We start from the raw sequence: 19,365 nt of genomic DNA on the forward strand, positions 1-19,365 counted from the left end.
CCAAAGCCAGAGGTTCCTGTCCCACCCCAACTCAGACCCAGCTCCTCCCCTCAAACTGGCCCTCTTGGAGGTTGGCGGCTACAACCCCCCAGGAGAAACCATCACATTTCTCTGCTTGGAAATCGTTCTGCTTGCTCAGATGTGTTCTTAAAAGTTCGAAATAAGCTCACTGCAGAAAAGCTGGCTCAGTAATAATAATAGCTACTATTTACTGAGGAGCCCTGATGGCATACTGGTTAAGAGCTCAGCTGCTAACCAGAAGGTAAGCAGTTCAAATCTGCCAGCCGCTCCTTGGAAACCCTATGGGGCAGTTCTACTCTGTCCTGTAGGGTCACTATGAGTCAGAACCGACTTGATGGCACCTAACAACAACTATTTACTGAACATAAGGAGCCTTGGTGGCACAATGGTTAAGAGCTCAGCTGCTAACCAAGATTGGTAGTTTGAACCCACCAGTATCTCCATGGGAGAAAAGACCTAGTGATCTGCTCCTATAAAAGATTACAGCCTAGGAAACCCTATGGGGGCAGTTCTGCTCTGTCCTATAGGGTTGCTATGAGTCAGAGGTACTGTTCTAAGCACTTTACATGGATTTATTCTTTTAATCCATCCTAAAATCTTTTGGGGGGGTTCTATTATTGTCCCTATTTTACAGAGGAGGGAACTGTAGCTCAGAGAGGGTAATTTGCTCAAGGAAGTAGCAAACCTTGAATTCAAACCCAGAGCCTGTGCTTTTAACTACTACACTCACTGCTTTATCTTTTTACTATTGTTGTTTTAAACCTTGAATATGCAAAATACAAATTTTGGAAGGGTGCACCAGAACGTAATAATGGTTCTATCTAGAGAGTGGGACTGAGGGGAATTGAAAGGCAATTTTAATTTCCACATTTGATCCTTTTGTGCTGTTTGGCTCTTTGCAACAAGTTTGTGTGATTTTTAAATAAAAGACCAATACAGTCATTTTACATGCAGTTAAATTAAAAATGTAGAGTTTAGAAAGAAAAGGGGGTTGGCCTCTTTAAAAATCTGAATCTTGTTTGAAGTAAGCGAAGAGTTAGGTAGATCTCTTAGTAGGCTGGGCACTAATTGGACAGGACATTGTACAACAGGCATAAACCAAGACTGCCCTGGCCAAAGCAGTTTGTATAGTCACCCTAAGAGGTGACCATATATATTTGATGTAAATTGAGATCTTTCACCAACCTAGGCTTTAAAGATCAAATGGAATCAGGTGGAGAAAAATAATCTTCTGACAAGTACTATCAAAGGAAAAGTAGTCATCAGATAGCCACAATCTTGCTACTTTCTTTCTCCTTCTGATTAATTAAAAAGACAGAGAGCTAGCTTCCTTCTTAAGGAGGGTCAAAGAGAGACTGACTGGCCTGTGAGAGATGAAGAAGATAGCATATGCCATTACAGGACTCTCAATTGGATTTGGGAGATGTAGTTCATACTTTAAGTGCTAAGAGCTGGAAACAAGCCTGGATCATTAAAAAAAATAATAATAATAGTAATTAAAGCTGCACAAGCAGAAGAATTTAAAGTTTCCTCTTTAAAGCAGAGTAGCAAAATCAAGATCAAATTGAGCAGCTAATGATAACTACTGAGGCTGAGGTTTAGTAAGAAAAGTGGATTTCTTTAGATCGTGCTCCAAATTTTATTTCATTTTTACGTTTAGTAAGTATCTTCAGATTCACTGAAATGCTTTGCTAGTAAATTTTTACATATACGTCCCATGGAAACGTGTGTCATTTTCACTTTAATTCAGTTAACTTATTATATAGACACCATGGTACGTTAAAAAAAAAGAAGAAGAAAGGGAGAAGGCCAGGAATTTTGGCCTGAAGGCTGAAATGTCCACATTTAGCTTTTCACAGCCTCAGCTTCCCAAACTAAAAAAGAAAAAAAATGTGGGTAATCAACACCAGCCCTACCTAATTCTTGGATTGCTGAGGTTACATTTGGAGATGTAGATTATAAACTGTAAATAAAGCTTACACAGATTTTAGTCTGAATTGCAGGGAAATCAAGTGCCTGGAACATGCCTCCTCAGCATTCCTCACCTACCAAGGGGAAGCAGACAGGCCCCTTTCCCATTTCATTGGGAGTTCCTGGAGGACAAGGGACCCCGTCTGCCTCCCGAGTTCCCTCCCAGCCCTCCAGAGGCCACGTACATCGCACCAGCAGGTTGACGGTCTTCTTAGCAGGGTTGCCCACATTGTTGGTGGCTGTGCAGTTGTAGTAGCCAGAGTCCCGGGCATGCACTGAAGGGATGCTGAGGGTGCCACCCTGGGCCAAAGCACCCAGAGGCAGTGGGCCAGGCCCATGGGACCACTGCAGCTGGGGTGGAGGGTCACCCCCTGTCAGCAGACAGTGCACCGTCACGTTTTCTCCAGGGTTCACCACCAGAGTTTCATTCACAGACAGCTTCAGGGCTGGTGGTGCTAAGAGGAAAGAAGGTGGGGTCTTAGGGGACCCTGAGGCAGGGCTAGATGGAGGGGAGATGAGGATGGTAGGGAGACCATGGGGGCTGGGGAAGCCCTGGGGGGAAGAAAGAGAAGAGAAGGTAAGGAGCAGACAGACACTGGGGAGAAGGGAGGGGCCAGAAGCACTAGTGGTGATGTGCCTAGAGGCCTGTGTGGGGTGGGCATTGTCTCCTGGTTGGGCAAGGTGGGCAAGGGGTCTGGGCCAGGAAGTGCCTGTACCTGTGGTATTGGTGAGCCGGAAGGTGATGGCCTTGTCCGGGATGCCGCACACATTGCGTACCGACACCTGACAGGTGTAGCTGGCATAGTCCTGGGGCCGCAGGTTCTTCAGCTTCAGGACCTTAGTCTCGCCCTGGACGGCAGTGGACCGCTGGAGTGAGAAGCCTGCTTGGGTCTCCAGGGGCCCCACACACCCATTCACCCAGCACCAGAGGCTAAAGCAGGTCTGTATTCTAATTCCTGCCTTCTCTACCTCCACTCACACCATTTACCCCAGGACACCTGAGCTTGGGGCGGATGCTGCACTCTCCATACACTCAGTGCCTTGTCACAGAGCTCTCTGGGTGTGAGGCTGCCCTGGTGCACGCTGGCCAGGACCAGGCCTCAGTTTCCCCACTGTGGGAAATGGAGGGGATAGGGAGGAAGTCCTGCTCTGTATTATAACCCACACAAACACAGAGTTGCCGACAGGGCTCTGGTCACACATGGGGTTCTGACAGCCACCTAGGAAAGTCATCTACAAAAGCACCCCCTCCTCCCCAGCAGTATGGTTTCATCAGCATCTCCTAGGACTGTGAGGGACCCATGGGAAGAGGAGTCATCTCCTTGCCCCCCAACTCCTTCTGGGCCTGCCTATGGGTTCCCAACACTCTGCCAGCCTGCCATAAACAAAAATGACCTGCCTGCACTAGGGGGGCACCTTTTCCTAACTAACTGAGTCCCTGGAGAGCAAGTTGCCTTGGGGACTCTCCTATCTTCACCACTGCTCCCTGACTTTTCTGCCCAGATTTCTCTGCCCCACGTTTTCCGAACCCCAATCAGAATGCATGTTTCTGACATAAGAACAGAAGTGTGGAATCAGGGTGTTTCATGAACTCCAGGTCACAAGGCCTCAGCCCCTAGGCCCCTCTCCCTCAGTGGGGACAGGAGGAAGAGTGTGGAGTGAACTATGAGGAGACCAGGCCAGCTGTTCATCCTGACCTGGGTGTAGAGGGGCTCGTAGATGTCAACTCCATTGTCCTGGCTGTGGGACAGGGTGTTGGAGCCACGCTTCCAGATGAACCGGGCAGGCGGGTTGGAGTTGACAGTACAGCGCAGGAACACTGTCTTCTCCTGGTAGAAGTTGCCTCGAACATCGCTCACCGTCTGGTGCACAGTCAGCACTGGCTCGTCCAGGTCTGCAAGGGCATGGCCCCCGTGGGGTCAGCGCCAGGTGACCCCAAGGTGGGGCGGTTGGGGCGGGGGGGTTAGGCTACTGCTGCTCTCAGGGAAATCTGAGCCACTCTCAAAGGACACTTCTAGACAGCCAGATACTCTCCTAGTCCTACAAGCTTGCTCAACCTGTTAGAGGCAGGGGACTGGACTTGATGGCTTCCCAGACTCCCTCCCAGCTGTCCCTCCCCAGGAACCAACATGGGGGTGTCTGTCTTTACATCCTCCCATCACAGGATGGAGGAAGCAGTTGCAGACTGGAAATCAGGAGACCCTGGTGTGAATCCCAGCTTAGCTGTTAATCTGTAGTGTGACCTCCCTAAGTCCCTTCTGTATCTGAGCCTCGATTTCTTTATTGGTAAACTGGACTAGATTGGTGGTTCTCACCTCTGATTGCACAATAGAATCACATGGGGATTTTCTTTCCAATATTTTTTAATACTGATGCCTGCAGAGCTCATTGATGGTGACAGAAGTCAGAATAGTGGGAATTACTGACTGGGAGAGGGCATGAGGGAACTTTCTAGGGTCCTGGAAACGCTCTATATCTTGAACCAAGTGGTGTTTACACACACATATACATATGTAACAATTCACTGAGCTGTACACTTAAGATTAGTCCACTTTATTGGATGTAAGTTAATCCTCAATTAAAAAAAAAAAAAAAGCTTAAGAAAAAAATTCCAATGTCGGGGCCCCATCCCAGATCAACTACATCAGAATCTCTGGGAATGGGGCCCAACCATCAGTATTTTTTAAAAGACTCCCTAGAGATGTTAATGTGCAGCCAGGATTGTAAACCACAGGCTCCAGCACTCCACATTCCAACATTCTACAACAGATATTCTAACAGCTCATCATCCTGTCCTCCTTCCACAGCCTACTGATATAGGAGTCATAGCCAAGGCTGTGTGGAGGGGTGGGGGAGTGCCCTTAGTGAGGCACTGGCGTTGCCTGCCAGCCCCTTTCAGTACCAATAACCTGAGGAAGGACCCTCTACCCCAGGGGGTTGGCAGGAAGCTGGATGGCTGATGGAGAGGGCAGAAGAGAGAGTCTGGGGCTCCACTTCTCACCACCCTTCTGGGTCCCACTTGGAGAGGGCCATGGTTAATGGGAAGGTTCATTCTGGATATTAAGATGGTACCCCTGTGCCTGGCTTCATAGCTCTGGGTACCTGGGTCAGGCTAGATGGGCACAGAGGTGAGTGGCAAACGGGGAGAGAGACTCCTGGAGGTAAGGAGATATCCATGCACGGCAGGTGGGGACTGGGGGCTTCTCACTGAAGCAGCAACAATGACTGGGGGGTGTGGGGTCAGGGGACTTGATCCTGCAGGTGGTTGGGGAGGGAAGTCTCAGAGCGGCCCCTGGGACCGAAGCAGAGACATGAGGTATTGTGGGAAGGGCACTGGACCAGAGGAAAGAGACCTGTGTCTACTTCTCGGATGCAGTACTACCTTGCTCTATGCCGTGAGCAAGTCACACGCCCTCGTACTGCAGTTTCCTCATGTGTGGAATGGGTATAACCCAACCCATCCTGCCTTCCCTGTCCACCTCACAGGTGCGTTGCACGGTTCATATGGGATTACAGATGGGGATGTGTAAATTGTACAGTGCGGCACACACCGGAGGGGCAGTACAGTCGCCTCCCCAGTCCCAGAGAAAGTCTCTACTGCGCTCCTCCACGAAGATGCCACCTCTCCCTCCCCCGTCCCGCCCTCCTTCTACTTCCCAACCTGACCCCCAGGGCGCTGCAAGGACGCTCCCAGTTCCAGGGCGGGGCTGCCAGGGCCAGGGAGGAAAAGGATGCGACTCACACTGCACGTCCACGCGGATGGACTTGATGGCGGGCACGCCCACGCCGTTCTCGGCCTTGCAGTAGTAGCGGCCGCCCTGCGTGCGCGCAATGCGTTCGATGCGCAGCGTCTCGTTGAACACAGACGTCTCCTGGAACTTGTCCGACGCGCTACCCGCGGTCTTGGTCCACCGTACCTGACCCGGCAGAGAGCAGGGATCGGGTGTGGGGCTGGGCTAGGGCCGAATGCCCTCCAGCGGTGCGCCCTGCCCCCCATATGCTTTTCACAAGCTCACTGGGGTATATCCAGGCCTAGGAAACTAACCCAGCAGACTCGTGGGACGCTGCCGCAAGGTAAAGAGTCTGGGGAATCTGGGATCAGAGAGAGGATGCTTTAAATCTAGGCAGTATAGTGTAGTAGTTAAGAGCATGGGTTTGTGAGCAAGTTACCTAACCTCGCCTGCCTCCGTTTCTTCATTTGTAAGAATGGAGACTATAACCCTATGAGTCCGAATCAACTCGATGGCAGCGGGTTTTTTTGGGGGGTCGGAGGGGGGATTGTTTGTTTGTTTTATAGGGTTACTAGGGAGTCTCTGAAGCCTTGGTGGCGCAGTGGTGAAGAGCTCGGCTGCTAACCAAAAGGCCAGCAGTTCGAATCCACCAGCTGTTTCTTGGAAACCCTATGGGGCAGTTCTACTCTTATAGGGTCGCTATGAGTCGAAATCAACTAGACGGCAACGAGTTTGGTTTGGTTTTGGTTTTGGGGAGTCCCTAGGTGGCAACAGGCTACTAACTGAAAAGTTGGCAGTTCACATCCACCCAAGGGTGCCTGCGAAGAAAGACCTGCCAATCTGCTTCCAAAAGATCACAGCCATTGAAAATCCTATGGGACACAGTCCTCTGTCACACATGAGTCAGAATCGACCCCACGGCAACTGGTTAGGGTTACTGGGAGGATTAAATGAGTATACACTTAGTGCCTGGAAGACTAAGAATTCAAATTAAAATTTTTTATTATTCCACTTACTAATTAATGGCCTTGGGTTTTCGCCTGTGAAAGGGGTCTGTGTGGTAGCCAGCCTCCAAGATGCCCCCTCAATGATCCCTGCCTCCTGGTATTCACAACCTTCTGTAGACCCCTCCTACTTTGTACCATGGTTGGTCTGTGTGACCAACAGAAGTGATGTTGTATCACTTCCAAGATTAGGTTATATTAGGTTATAAAGGACTGTGATTTCCAAACCAGCTGTCATGTCATGTGCGCCCCATGAAAAGACCCATTTGGTAAGGAACTGAAGCCTCAGGCCAACAGCCACATGAGTTAGCTTGGAAGTGGATCCTCCAGCCCCAGTCAATCCTCAAATGACTGCAGCCCTGGCTGACAGCTTCATTATGTTCTCGTGAGAGGCCCTAAGCCAAAACCACCCAGCTAAGCTGTTTCCAGATTCCTGACCCACAGGAACTGTGAGATAATAAATGTTTGTCATTTTAAGCCCCTAAATTTTGGAGTATTTGTTATGCAGTAACAGATAACAATAAGGCATAGTACCCATTTTGCAAGGTTACTGTAAGGTTTAGAAAAAAATTATGTAAAGCCCCTAAGTATGGTACCTGGTACACATTATTCACTCAACAAATTTCTATTATTGTTAATATTGCCTTAGATTACGGAAAATTATCAAGAATCCTATGAGAAATTTGAGCTATTACTTAAAGCTGCCAGAAATTTAAAAAAAAAAAAAAACTTATCAGTTTCAAATAATTAAGTCTAAGAATTGAGGGGTGGAGTGGAGAAGCTTTGGTCTTGAAGTTGGGGACAATTGCTGAGACAGGGCAAGGTCTCAATCCTGGTGAATAGGTCAGTCCATAGGCCATAAAAAAAAGAATGGGGAGAAGTGGGTGAAAGGGCACCCTTTCTCATGCAGTGGAGGGGTCACTACAGGCCATAATATTTCTACTCTACCCCCCTCTCCACCCCCTGCTCTGCCTCCATGGATCTAGAGGTTGCAAAAACTTGAGGAAGGTTAGAAGCAGTTTCAGGCAATTCATACTTAGATCAGAAGATGCTTTAGAGAGAGAACGGGGCTATGAGGATACTTTTTCTTTCTATACTTGATATTGTGTGGTTTTACCATGATTTGTCTAGATGGGGTTTGTTTACATATTGCTTGAGACACGATTCGCTTTATTCATCTAAGGGTTCATACCTTTCTTCAATTCTGCAAAATTCTCAGCCTTTATCTCTTTAAATATTGCCTCTTTGTCTGTGGGGACCATGGTCTCGGGGAACATCTAGCTCAACTGGCATAACAGTTTATAAAGACAATGTTCTACATTCTGCCTTGGTGAGTAGCATCTGGGGTCTTAAAAGCCTGGGAACAGCCATCTAAGATACCCACTGGTCTCACCCCTTCGGGAGCAAGGGAGAATGAAGAGAACAGGATACAAGGAAAAGATTAGTCCAAAGGACCAATGGACCACAGCTACCATCGCCTTCACCAGACTGAGTCCAGTACAGCTAGATAGTGCCTGGCTACCACCACTGACTGCTCTGACAGGGATCGCAATAGAGGGTCCTGGGCAGAGCTGCAGAAGGATGTAGAATGAAATGCTAACTCACACAAAAAAGACGAGATTTACTGGCCTGACAGACTGGAGAAACCCCAAGAGAATGGCCCCTGGACACCCTTTTAGCTCAATGGTGAAGTCACTCCCAAGGTTCACCGTTCAGCCAGGGATTGGACAGCCCAATAAAACAAAACGAGACTAATGAGGCACAGCAGTCCAGGGAAAGGACTAGAAGGTGGAAGGGGACAGGAAAGCTGGTGATAGGGACCCAAGGATGAGAAGGGACAGTGTTGACATGTCACGGGGTTAACCATTGTCATAGGGCAATATGTGTACTAACTGTTTAATGAGAAACTATTTCTCCTGTAAACCTTCATCTAAGGTACAAAAAAAAATTTAAAAAAGTATTATCTATGTGAGATCAAATTGACAACAGCAACTCAAGGGGTTTGATGGGAAGCCTAGGGGGCAGTGAGTTGAAGATAATGGTGATGGAGTAATTTGGAGAAGGATGGTGAGAGTATTAGCACAACCAGAAGAACGTAATCGATGTCACTGAATTGTACGTGTAGAAACTTTTGAAATGGTGTATCTTTGGCTATGTATATCTTCACTAAAAAAAAAGGTCCTCCAAGGTCGAGAAGGGAGAGGGTTGACGTGTCATGGGGTTGTTAACCAATGTCATAAAACAATATGTGTACTGACTGTTTAAGGAGAAACTATTTGTTCTGTAAAGCTTCATCTAAAGTACAATGGAAAAAAAATATTGCTTCTTTGTTTTCTCTAGCCTTTCCTCCTAGAATGCCTAAGCTTGTTGTCACTTCTTATTCTATTTTCCAAGTGTGTCATCTTCCATTTTCACACTCTCCATCTCTCTGTCTTCTCCATACTGCAGTTATGGCTGATTTCCTGAGATCTATCATCGTATTCCTAATTTTCTCTTTTGCTATCTCTAGAATATTGAGGCCAATTTTTTTTAAAGACTTTTTTTTTTTAATTTCTAGAATTTCTATTTGCTTTTTCCAATATCTGACTGATCAGGCTTTATGATCCCCTGTTTCATAGGTTCGATTCCTTCTATTATCTTTTTGAATATTAGGAATGTTTCATTTCAGTATCCTTTTAGATTGCTCAATTATCTCTGGCTTCTCAGATGTGAATTGTTCAATTTTTGGGGTCTCTGAACTGGTTCTCCTAGCACTGTATTTTTAAATGTAGTTTAAAATTTTACTCTGCAGGCTTATATTTAGTGGGAATTATCTTCCACAGAAGTCCTACTTGGGCCCTAGGAGGCCTGTCTATGGTGTGGTTTTATGGTTCCTTAGAAACAAGCAAACAAAAAACTTATTGCCGTTGAGTCGATTCGGACTCCTAGAGACCCGATAGGACAGAGGAGAACTGCCCCATAGCGTTTCCAAGGCTATAAATCTTTACGGAAGCAGACTGCCACATCTTTCTCCCAGGAAGCAGCTGATAGGTTCAAACTGCTAACTTTTCAGTTAGCAGCCAAGTGCTTAACCACTGCACCACTGTGGTTGCTCACAGCCAGGATGATATGGGTTCATAGGTTTTTATGTTAGTTTCTTAGCTTAGGGTTTCCTCACCATCTGGATAGTGCAAGACACAGACAGGCTTAAGGTTGTGATCTCTCACAGGTGACTTTATTTGCACCCACACCCTGAAGCATAGAGTCCACTCCCTGCTGTTACTCTGGGCTGTGGACAGAGATCTTCTGGTCCCCATCAATAGCTGGTGCCACTCTGATTGAGCTTCTAGCTTTAGGTAGAGAGTCCAGTTCCAGCTCCTAGCCATGGATAGACCTGTGGCCTCACGTGTGTACTAGTACTTCTACCCTAAGGTGTGCCTGCAGGCCACATACCCCCATGGACCAGGTTCTTCAACTTCTGCTCGCTGCCATCACTATAGAGTCCCTCTTCATTTTTTGGCCCTTAGAGATTCCTCTCTCTTCCTATTTGTTTGGAATGGGGAATTCCATGACACTCAGTTCCCCATCCTGACCACAAAGTGGGCCATGAGATGATACCTTCCCTCTCCCCTATTAGACTGGATGCTCCATGAGAATAGAATCATATCTGTATTCTCAGGACCCATCACAGTGCTTGGCACATAGCATGGGCTCAATAAATATTTGTTGTCATAAAGTGAGCAAAAAAGAAACTAGAAGGCATCTGGTAAGCAGCAGTGGCTAAAGCATGAAAGCAGGAATGAGCAGGGTGTATTTGGGGAATGGTGAGGAGACAAGTTTGGCTGTAGTACAGGGTGTTAGAACAGCAGTAGAAGATCAGACAGGGAAGGCAGGTGGGGGCCCTGTTGTGGAAGGTCTTCAGTTCCACCTCTAGGAGCCTGAACTGGGTCTGGTAAATAATGGGAAACCATGGAAGGTTTATGAACAGGAGAGTGATATGATATAATAAGTTTGGGAATGAGCATTCTGGTGCAGGTACAGGATGAGTTGGAGGAGGGAGAGGCAGGAGACCAGGAGATCAGTTTAGAGACTACTGCTATGGCACAAGGGACTGAACTGAAGGTTTGACCTAGCGGGGTGATGGGGAATGGACAGGAGAAGACCCATGGAAGAAACATGAAAAGAAGGGCCTCACAAGCTGGCTAAATGCAGGGACTGAGATGAGGGAGAGTCAAATATAAGCCCAGGGCTTTCAGCCTGGATAGCAGGAAGAACAACAAAACCACTGATGGAAGTAGAAAAGACGGTGCATGTACACACAGACACAGACATGGAATAACTCATACATGGAATGCACAGGGGACACACACAGATGGCCAGTACAACCTTAGGGAAAGATGGCCCAGCTGACTCATTGGCTTTAGGGCGGATTATCCCCACTGTAACAGTCACACCTGACACAAACACAACCCTGAAGACCAGCAGGATTGTTTTCACATCCAAATAAACCTTGAAGAAGGAGCAAGCAGTGGTGACAATTTCAGGTGGAAAGAGTCTTTAGGGGTTTCCTTTTCTATCTGCTTGTCTCAAGGCCAAACCTACTAAAGCCATCCCTGTTCCCAAAATTACCCAGAAAAGAGGATTTTGTATTTCACCGTCCTTCTGAGGATCCAGTTGCAATCTCTTCTGTTGCTATTAAAGGTCACCGCATCTCACCAGCAAATGCCACCATCCCTCCAGCCCACCTCTTCCCTGTTCTCCCACCAGCCCTCAGTGATAACCAGCCACACTTCCTGCCTGAACCATATGGTTGGCCTGTGACAAAATTCATCAGGCATTTCCAGATACTCATCTTCTGTTGCTTTCTAATTGCTTTGGGTCTTTTAACCTTTAGAGTGTGGGGCTTGCCTACTGAAAGCCTCCTGAAGTAGAAGCTATTTTATATTTTGCTTGTAACTCCTGAGCCCCCCAAACCCAAAGATGGATACAATGGGAAGAAGTGTGCTAAGCTACAGAGAACACTGGTTCTGGATTCAAATTCTGCTTCCACTATCATAAGAGCTGTGTGACCTTGGGTGTTTACCCAACTTCTCTGAGCTTCAGTGTCCTCAGCTGTAAAATGGAGGCACAATTGTGAGGACTCAAAGAGAAAACAATGGAAAAAGTACCTAGGATAGTGCTTGGCACGTGGTCCTCCCTCAAACACTGGTTGAGAGTAGTGCCTCTAAGTAGATGTCTGCTCAACAGAAATGTGGAATGGAGTGGAACTGAGTAACTGACATTCAGTTTTTCCCTTCAGCCATTCTATTTTTTTTCAGGTGAATAAGCCCAGAGCCTCCAGCCCTTCCCTCCAGAGTTAATTTTCTAGCTATTTTCCCAGCCGCTGTCTCCTGTCTTCTGTTCACTTGCCACCGTATGTCTTTAGTGCCTAGCTTCTGCTTCCTCTTCTCAAACTCTGATCCCAGAGAGGGGGTGAGGAGTGAGGAGGTGGGGGCATGAGGGGCCTGAGCAAGGTCAAGCTGGGGCTTACCTGGGGCCGAGGGTGCCCAGTGATGAGGCACTGCAGCACAAGGGTGTCCCCCTCCCGGATAGTGTAGACACGCTCGCTGATGTTGTCCTCTTTCACCACACACGCCTGGCCTGCATGCACGATCTGGGCCTGGGCTGGAGCTGGTGGGACAGAAGCGAGGAGGTTTAGACCAGAGGCACCAGGGCCAGAGGGGGCTGAGGTTCTCTCCCGAATATGTCAGGGGGAAGGGTCAGCCCAGACCTCCCAGGCCATTCCTCAGAGATCTGACCCCACAGATCCCAGGAAAGACTCCTCCCAGGGTCCACATGCCAGAACCAGAAGGACCAAGGTCCTTGGCCCAAGGACTCAAGAAGGGGTAATTTCCCCTCGCAAGAGAGCCATGCTCTTAAATAGCTAATGTGTGTGAGGGGACTTTGTCATCTGTACAGACTGGTTATCAGTCAACTTAGCATCGCTGTCTTAGTCAGCAGCACCCTTATAGTAGATACTGTTGGTGCTCCACCCAGCTCCCCATATCTGGCAGATGCATCCATCCCTAGCTGCTGTGGTAGCTGTTAACGACCCCCTTAGCCAATAGGAGCTGACTTGGCCAGCAATGGGAGTCCCTGGATGGTGCAATGGTTAATGCACTCAGCTGCTAACTGAAAAGATTACCCAGAGGCACCTTGGAAGATAGGCCTGGCAGTCTACTTCTGAAAAATCAGCCACGGAAAACCCTATGGAGCACAGTTCTACTCTGACATACATGAGGTCTCCATGAATCAAAATCAACTTGAAGGCAACTGGTTTTTTGGCCGGAAATGCCTCAGAGGTCACTTTTACCCCCTCCCCACGCGCACACACACACACACACACACCAATGACTGACTGATACGGTACAAAAGGCCAGCCACCTGGCCTCAAGGTGGGATGACTGTGTGGTGCTGTTCACACTCCAGAGTTTCCCACAGGAGTAGGCTGAGGCTAAACTTCAAATGAACCACAACTTTGTTTCGCTGATTCCCTCATTCCCCTTATAGTTTCTCCCGAGAGCATTTTCCCAGCAAATCACTTGCCCAAACCATGTCTGTCCCCTCCCCTGCCCCAACCATCTCAAGCTCTGCTTTCAGAGAATATAATCTAAGATACCCCCTCAACCCCACAGGCTCATATTCCCCCCACCAAACGTCCATTCATTTTTCCTCATGGCTCCCAGCTTCTTCCCCAAGGGACAGAAGTTCTCACAGGTGGCTCAGGAGCTCTCAGAAGACTGTGGCCCCTCCCTGACCTCTCTTGCAGTGCCCAAGACTGGGCTCTGGCAGAGCTGGGTGACCTAAGCTAGGAAATGATTGAACTTGCAGAGTTCTCAGCCCCACCTTCAGTGTCTAGGCTTAGTCCCATTGTCCTAAAGGCAAACCAGCCCTCAGCCCACCAATGCTTGGGGTCTGGGAAGGAGGGAAGGGCTCCCAACTTCAGACCTGTCTGCTCACAGATGAGGGCAGCTGGAATCTGGAAGAGCTTGGAGGTAGGGAGAGCTGGCACAGGGCATGAGGGGACAGGAGGGGGTAAAAACAAAGTCTCTGCCCTCAAGGGGCTTGCACAGATGGGATAAAGACTATACATAAAATGTGTAACTTTCTCCAGAAAGCATACCATGACTGACCAGCCCTCCCTCCTTCTGTATCCAGTTAGAGTGTATATCACACCCCCAGTGTGACAACTGAGCTTCAGACCCATGTGTCTGTCAAATTCAGGATTCCTGACTTTCTGCCCACCAGACTGTGAGCTTCATCTTGGTGTCTCCAGCACAAGGCCTCAAACATAGCGAGCGCTCAGTGAAGGCAGAATGAATGAATGAAGTTACAAGGAAACTCCAAGGTGAAGTGGCTAAGCACCATAAGAGAGGTACAGAAAGCTCTAGGAGGTCAGAGGAGGGAGATATCACCAGCTGCTGGAGGAAAAATCACAGAAGGCTCCATGGAAGAGGCAGCTTTTAAACCAGGTCTGAAAGAACAGGGAGGCTTTGTGCTAATTAACAGGGCAGACTCCCAACATTATATATGACCTGGGGGAAACTGCTAGTGATCTTTGGGCCTTAGTTTTCTCATCTTTAAAATGCAGAGAATGCTACTATCTATTGCTGCTATAACAGAAATACCACAAGTGGATGGCTTTAACAAAGAGAAATTTATTCTCTCACAATCTAGTAGGCTAGAAGTCCGAATTCAGGGCATCAGCTCCAGGGGAAGGCTTTCTCTTTCTGTCAGCCCTGGGGGAAGGTCCTTGTCACCAATCTTCCTTGGTTTCGGAGCTTCTCTGCACAGGAACCCCAGGTCCAAAGGATGTGCTCTGCTACTGGCACTGCTTTCTTGGTGATATGAGGTCACCCCATCTCTCTGCTTGCTTCTCTCTTTTATATCTCAAAAGAGATTGCTTAAGACACAATCTAGTAGATCTCATCAGTATAACTGCCACTAATCCATCTCATTAACATCATAGTGACAGCATTTACAACACATAGGAAAATCACATCAGATGACAAAATGGTGGACAATCACACAATACTGGGAATCATGGCATAGCCAAGTTGACAGATATTTTTAGGGGACACAATTCAATCTATGTCAGCTACTAACCCTGGGAACCCACAGGGTAGATGTGACAATAACATAGAATAAATGAAAAGTCTTAGTAGAACTGTAATGAGTTCTACAGATGCTGCAGGGTCTCTTCAGCCAACTTGATGGGACACACATGAACTAATTACAGTGGGGGGGCGGGGGCCCACTGAGGCAGCCCAGCAGCAGGTCAAGAAGCTTGTGGGGCAGCAGTTGGGAGTTACTCAGGCCACATTTAACGATGAGGGTCTCTGCAAACAGCAGCTGGTTCTGCAAAAAGTGGCCACTGCCCCCCACAAAGTTTGAGTGTCTAGGTGACCATCCCTCCTGCCTACATGCTACAGAGGAATAAGCCCAGCTGGTTGTCAGGAAATAAGCTGTGTGGCCTTGGGCAAGTTAGTTCACCTCTCTGGGCCTGATTCCCTCACCTATAGGAGGGGAAGGGGTTAGATAACCTCTAAGGTCTTTCAACTCAACTTTCTATGAATGTTGCAATCAGCACATCAGCCCTCTATAAGCTACACCTTACAGTCTGGAGACAGGGCCTGAAATTGTCACCCCTTGCAATGAAAATCACCATAACATGAAGAAGATAGCTATCTGTGGCCAAGGTCCCCAGGAAATCTCATCAAGAAACAACCTAACGAGAGATGATGTGTATGCCGGTTGCTGATAAGACCAGGAGGCCGCCTGAATGTCTGCCAGAGGCCTGGGGTGCCTCTCAACAAGGAAGACATAGATTTAACAGGCTCCATGGATGATGAACTGTAATCTTGGACACTGGGGCCTGCCTGAAGCAAGGCAGTGTTGTAATGACAGAAGCTTTGGTGACTGATAAGGAATATTGAAAAAGAGCTGGAGAACTGGACTTTCTCAGGGCATGGCCAGCACAGACCAGGGAAGACGGGCCACACCAGCAGACGCAAGGCCTCTGTCCACCTGACAGGTATAATTCCTCCCTGGAGATGGGGCCGGGAGTTGACCTCATGGCTGGTGACATTGCTAAGATTATCCAACTCTAAAATGGTAAGAACCGCTTTGGAAAAAATGTTGGCAGTACCCTCTAAAGTTAAACAAGTATCCCACAACATAGCAGTTCCACTTCTGGGTATGTACTGATAGAAACGAGTGCATATGACAACCAAACAGTAGGTACAAGAAAACCCACAGCAGCTTTATTCATAATAGCTAAAAACAAGAAACAACCCAAATGTCCATCAAGAATAGCAAAGGTAAATAAATTATGGTATATTCATGTAATGGAATGTTACACAGCAGTGAAAAAGAATGAACTACTAATAGATCCAAGGAGCCCGGGTGGTGCAGTGGTTAAGCACTCAGCTGCTAACCCAAAGGTTGAGGGTTTGAACCCACCCAGCCACTCGACAGGAGAAAGACCTGACAATCTGCTTCCATAAAGATTACAGGTAAGAAAACCCTATGGGGCAGTTCTACTCTGTCACATGGGGTCGCTATGAGTTGCAGATCCATTTGATGGCACCCAACAACAGCAACACTAATAGATACAAGATGCAGTGACACTGTTGAATCTCACAGGCGTAATTTGAAGTAAGTCAGACACCCAGTATACAGTGTATGATTTCATCTGTTTGAAATTCAAAACTGGGAAAAACCAATCTGTGGTAACAAAGATCTAAACAGTGGTTGCCCTTGGCTGGGGCAGAGGGTTATTGACTGGAGTGGTCACAAGTTAATTTTCTGGGGAGTAGGTGGGATCCCATGTGGTAGGATGGAAATGTTCTACATCTTGATCTGAGTGGTAGTTACAGGCATGGATATGCGTGTAAAAACACACTGAGTTATTTGCTTAAATTTTACTGTATCTAAGTTAACCAAAATAACCAGTTGCCATTGAGTAGATTCTGACTCATGGTGACCCCATGTGTGTCAGAGTAGAACTGTGCTCCATAGGGTTTTCAATGGCTGATTTTTTCAGAAGTAGAGCACCAAGCCTTTCTTCTGAGATGCCTCCAGGTGAACGCGAACCTCCAACCTTTGAGTTAGCAGCTGAGTGCTTAACTATTGGCATTACCCAGGAACTCAGTATCTAAACCACCCAGTATCTAAATTATATCCCAGTAAAAAAGAAAAAAGAGAGTAACCACCTCCCTTTGATGACATTAAACACTGTGATTATCCACTTTCCTAACCATTACAATTACCTCTCTTTACTCTGACTTCTACCTGATAAGCCATTTCCTGTCACTGACTTGGTTCCACGTGTAGCTTTTCCTTCTGGAATGAGCACTTATAGGAGCAAAGTATCCAGGCACCCTCGACCTTGGCATTTCCATCTGCCCATCAGCCCCCACTGAGTTTCATTAACATGAGTCAGCCTCCCCTGTCTTTGCTCACCTTTAGAATTGCTAGAACCATGTTTCCTCTGACTCTGGAGCCACAGAGGCCCCACCAAGTCACAGACCCTCCAAGGGGCTCTGTCCCACCTAACCCCAGCCTCCAGCTCTGCACATCCCAAAAAGGCACCACCAGCAGCAGCATCTTATTCAAAAGGGCCTGTGTTGAGAGGCACCGTGGCATAATCCCTTCATTCAGTGGGCCAAACAACAAATGCTTTTGAGCCAGGCGCTGTGCTGGGTGCCTGAGATACCGTCACAAAAAGCAAATAAGGACGGGCTCTCAAGGAGTATTGTTGGGGAGACGGATAACAAACAAGGAAACAGAACTCACCAGGATGGTTTGGCAATGTGGCGAGTACTATTGCAACCCTAAAACTGAGGGGATGTGACAAAGAGCAGTGGGGAGGGGAGACATCTGCCTTGGAGAGATGGAAAGAGCAAGGCTGTGGAGTCCAGACAATCTGGGACTAATTCCTGGCTCTCTTACCCACTGTGGAACCCTGGTGGCACGCTAGTTAAGATCTTGGCTGCTAACCAAAAGGTTGGCAGTTTGAATCCACCAGCTGCTCCTTGGAAACCCTATGGGGCAGTTCTACCCTGTATAGGGTGGACTCGACGGCAACGGGTTTGGTGTTTGGTTTGGGTTGTCCACTAGCTGAGTGACCTTGGGCAAGTTACTTAACCTCTCTGAACCTCAGCACCTTCATTTGTAAAATGGGAGCAATGATTCCTTCTCCTAGGAAGGAATTTACATTTAATAAATGTAAAACATCTGGCCAAAGAGTATCTACTCCAAAGATGATTAAATCAGAGCAATAGATAGGGACAGAAGACAGTCTCAATGGCCCCGTTATATCCCAGGGTAGAGACGCTCAAAGCAGACATTAAACCCATAGGGATGTTCTAAGAGTATATGTCAGAATTTGTGTTGAAGGCGGTGTGCAGGGCTTCAGAGAAGTTGGAAAACCGCGGAGGAATGGAACCCTTTTCCAGAGTATCTCTCTTACAATATTATCACACTTAGTTGTGACTTTCAGCAAGTTACTTAAGTGTTAGTTTTTTCATTTGTAAAATGGGGTTGTTGTGAGGAATAAATAAGTAAACTCACATAAAGTGTTTACAACACTGTCTAGTACACAGCAACCAATCTGAAAATATTAGCCAGCATTAAAAAACCCAGTTGGCGTCAAGTCAACTCCGTCTCATGGTGACCCCATGTGTGTCCAGGTAAAACTGTGCTCCTTAGGGTTTTCAATGGCTGATTTTTCAGAAGTAGGTCACCAAGCCTTTCTTCCAAGGCATTTCTGGGTGAATTTGAACTTCCAACCTTTGAGTTAGCAGCTGAGTATGTTAACTGTTTGCACCACTTATTATTCTTTAAATGATCCTGCTCTCTAAGCAACCTACCTCCCCTGGAGCCTGCAAGCCCTGAGAGAAAGGATCCTGCCTTACCTGCCCAAAAGCTCAAGTCCACAGATGATGAGGGTTGGCACATGCCTGGGGGCCATCGTATATTTCTGTGCTCTCACCTCAGCTGAGAGGCAGAGAGGGCAAGAAGAGCCCTGGTGGCACAGTGTTTAAGTGTGCGGCTACTAACTGAAAGATCATGGTTCAAACTCATCAGCCGCTCTGCAGGAGAAAGATGTGAGAGTCTGCTTCCGTAAAGATCACAGCCTAGAAAACCCTATGGGGCAGTTCTACTCTGTCCTATAGGGTCGCTATGAGTCAGAATTGACTCGATGGCAATAGGTTTTTTAATGGGTGCAGAGAAGGAAACTGAGGCATGGAGAAGGAAATGCCTTGCCCAAGTCACTCAGTAGCAGAGCTGGGACTTGAACCCTGGTCCTTAGACTGCTAGCTTGGGACTCTGTCTGTTCACTATCCCAGTCCTCCATGGACCCCCACTTTATATCACCAGGGAGCATGTTAAAATGCAGATCCCCAAAGCTGACTCTTCAGGGGCGGGGCCTCCGAGTCTGCATTTGTAGCAAGCTCCCCAGGAATGTCGGAGGCACAGTTGGATTTGATAATCTCTGCTTGACAACACATTGATGGACAGAACATTGAACATGGCTTCAGAACCAAGTATGCTTCCCCACCTCTAGTCTAGAAGACTTTTCCTATTTCACTCTCCCAAGCTCTATCAACAATCCC

At 47.5% G+C, this 19,365-nt stretch overlaps 1 protein-coding gene across 1 annotated transcript in view; it reads right to left on the reverse strand.

Annotated features, from left to right (window-relative positions):
* The window catches only part of MDGA1 (MAM domain containing glycosylphosphatidylinositol anchor 1), a 59,452-nt gene that overhangs the window by 14,908 nt on the left and 25,179 nt on the right, over positions 1-19,365 (reverse strand). The window contains exons 2-6 of the mRNA XM_004379421.2: positions 12,237-12,376; positions 5,735-5,909; positions 3,690-3,886; positions 2,709-2,841; positions 2,178-2,447 (exon numbers count right to left, since the gene is read on the reverse strand). Coding sequence (XP_004379478.1) covers positions 2,178-2,447; positions 2,709-2,841; positions 3,690-3,886; positions 5,735-5,909; positions 12,237-12,376 — 915 coding nt within the window. The remainder of the gene's footprint in view (positions 1-2,177; positions 2,448-2,708; positions 2,842-3,689; positions 3,887-5,734; positions 5,910-12,236; positions 12,377-19,365) is intronic.

The sequence above is a fragment of the Trichechus manatus genome, unplaced genomic scaffold, assembly GCF_000243295.1.
Source record: "Trichechus manatus latirostris isolate Lorelei unplaced genomic scaffold, TriManLat1.0 scaffold00065, whole genome shotgun sequence".
In the NCBI taxonomy this organism is placed as follows: domain Eukaryota; kingdom Metazoa; phylum Chordata; class Mammalia; order Sirenia; family Trichechidae; genus Trichechus; species Trichechus manatus.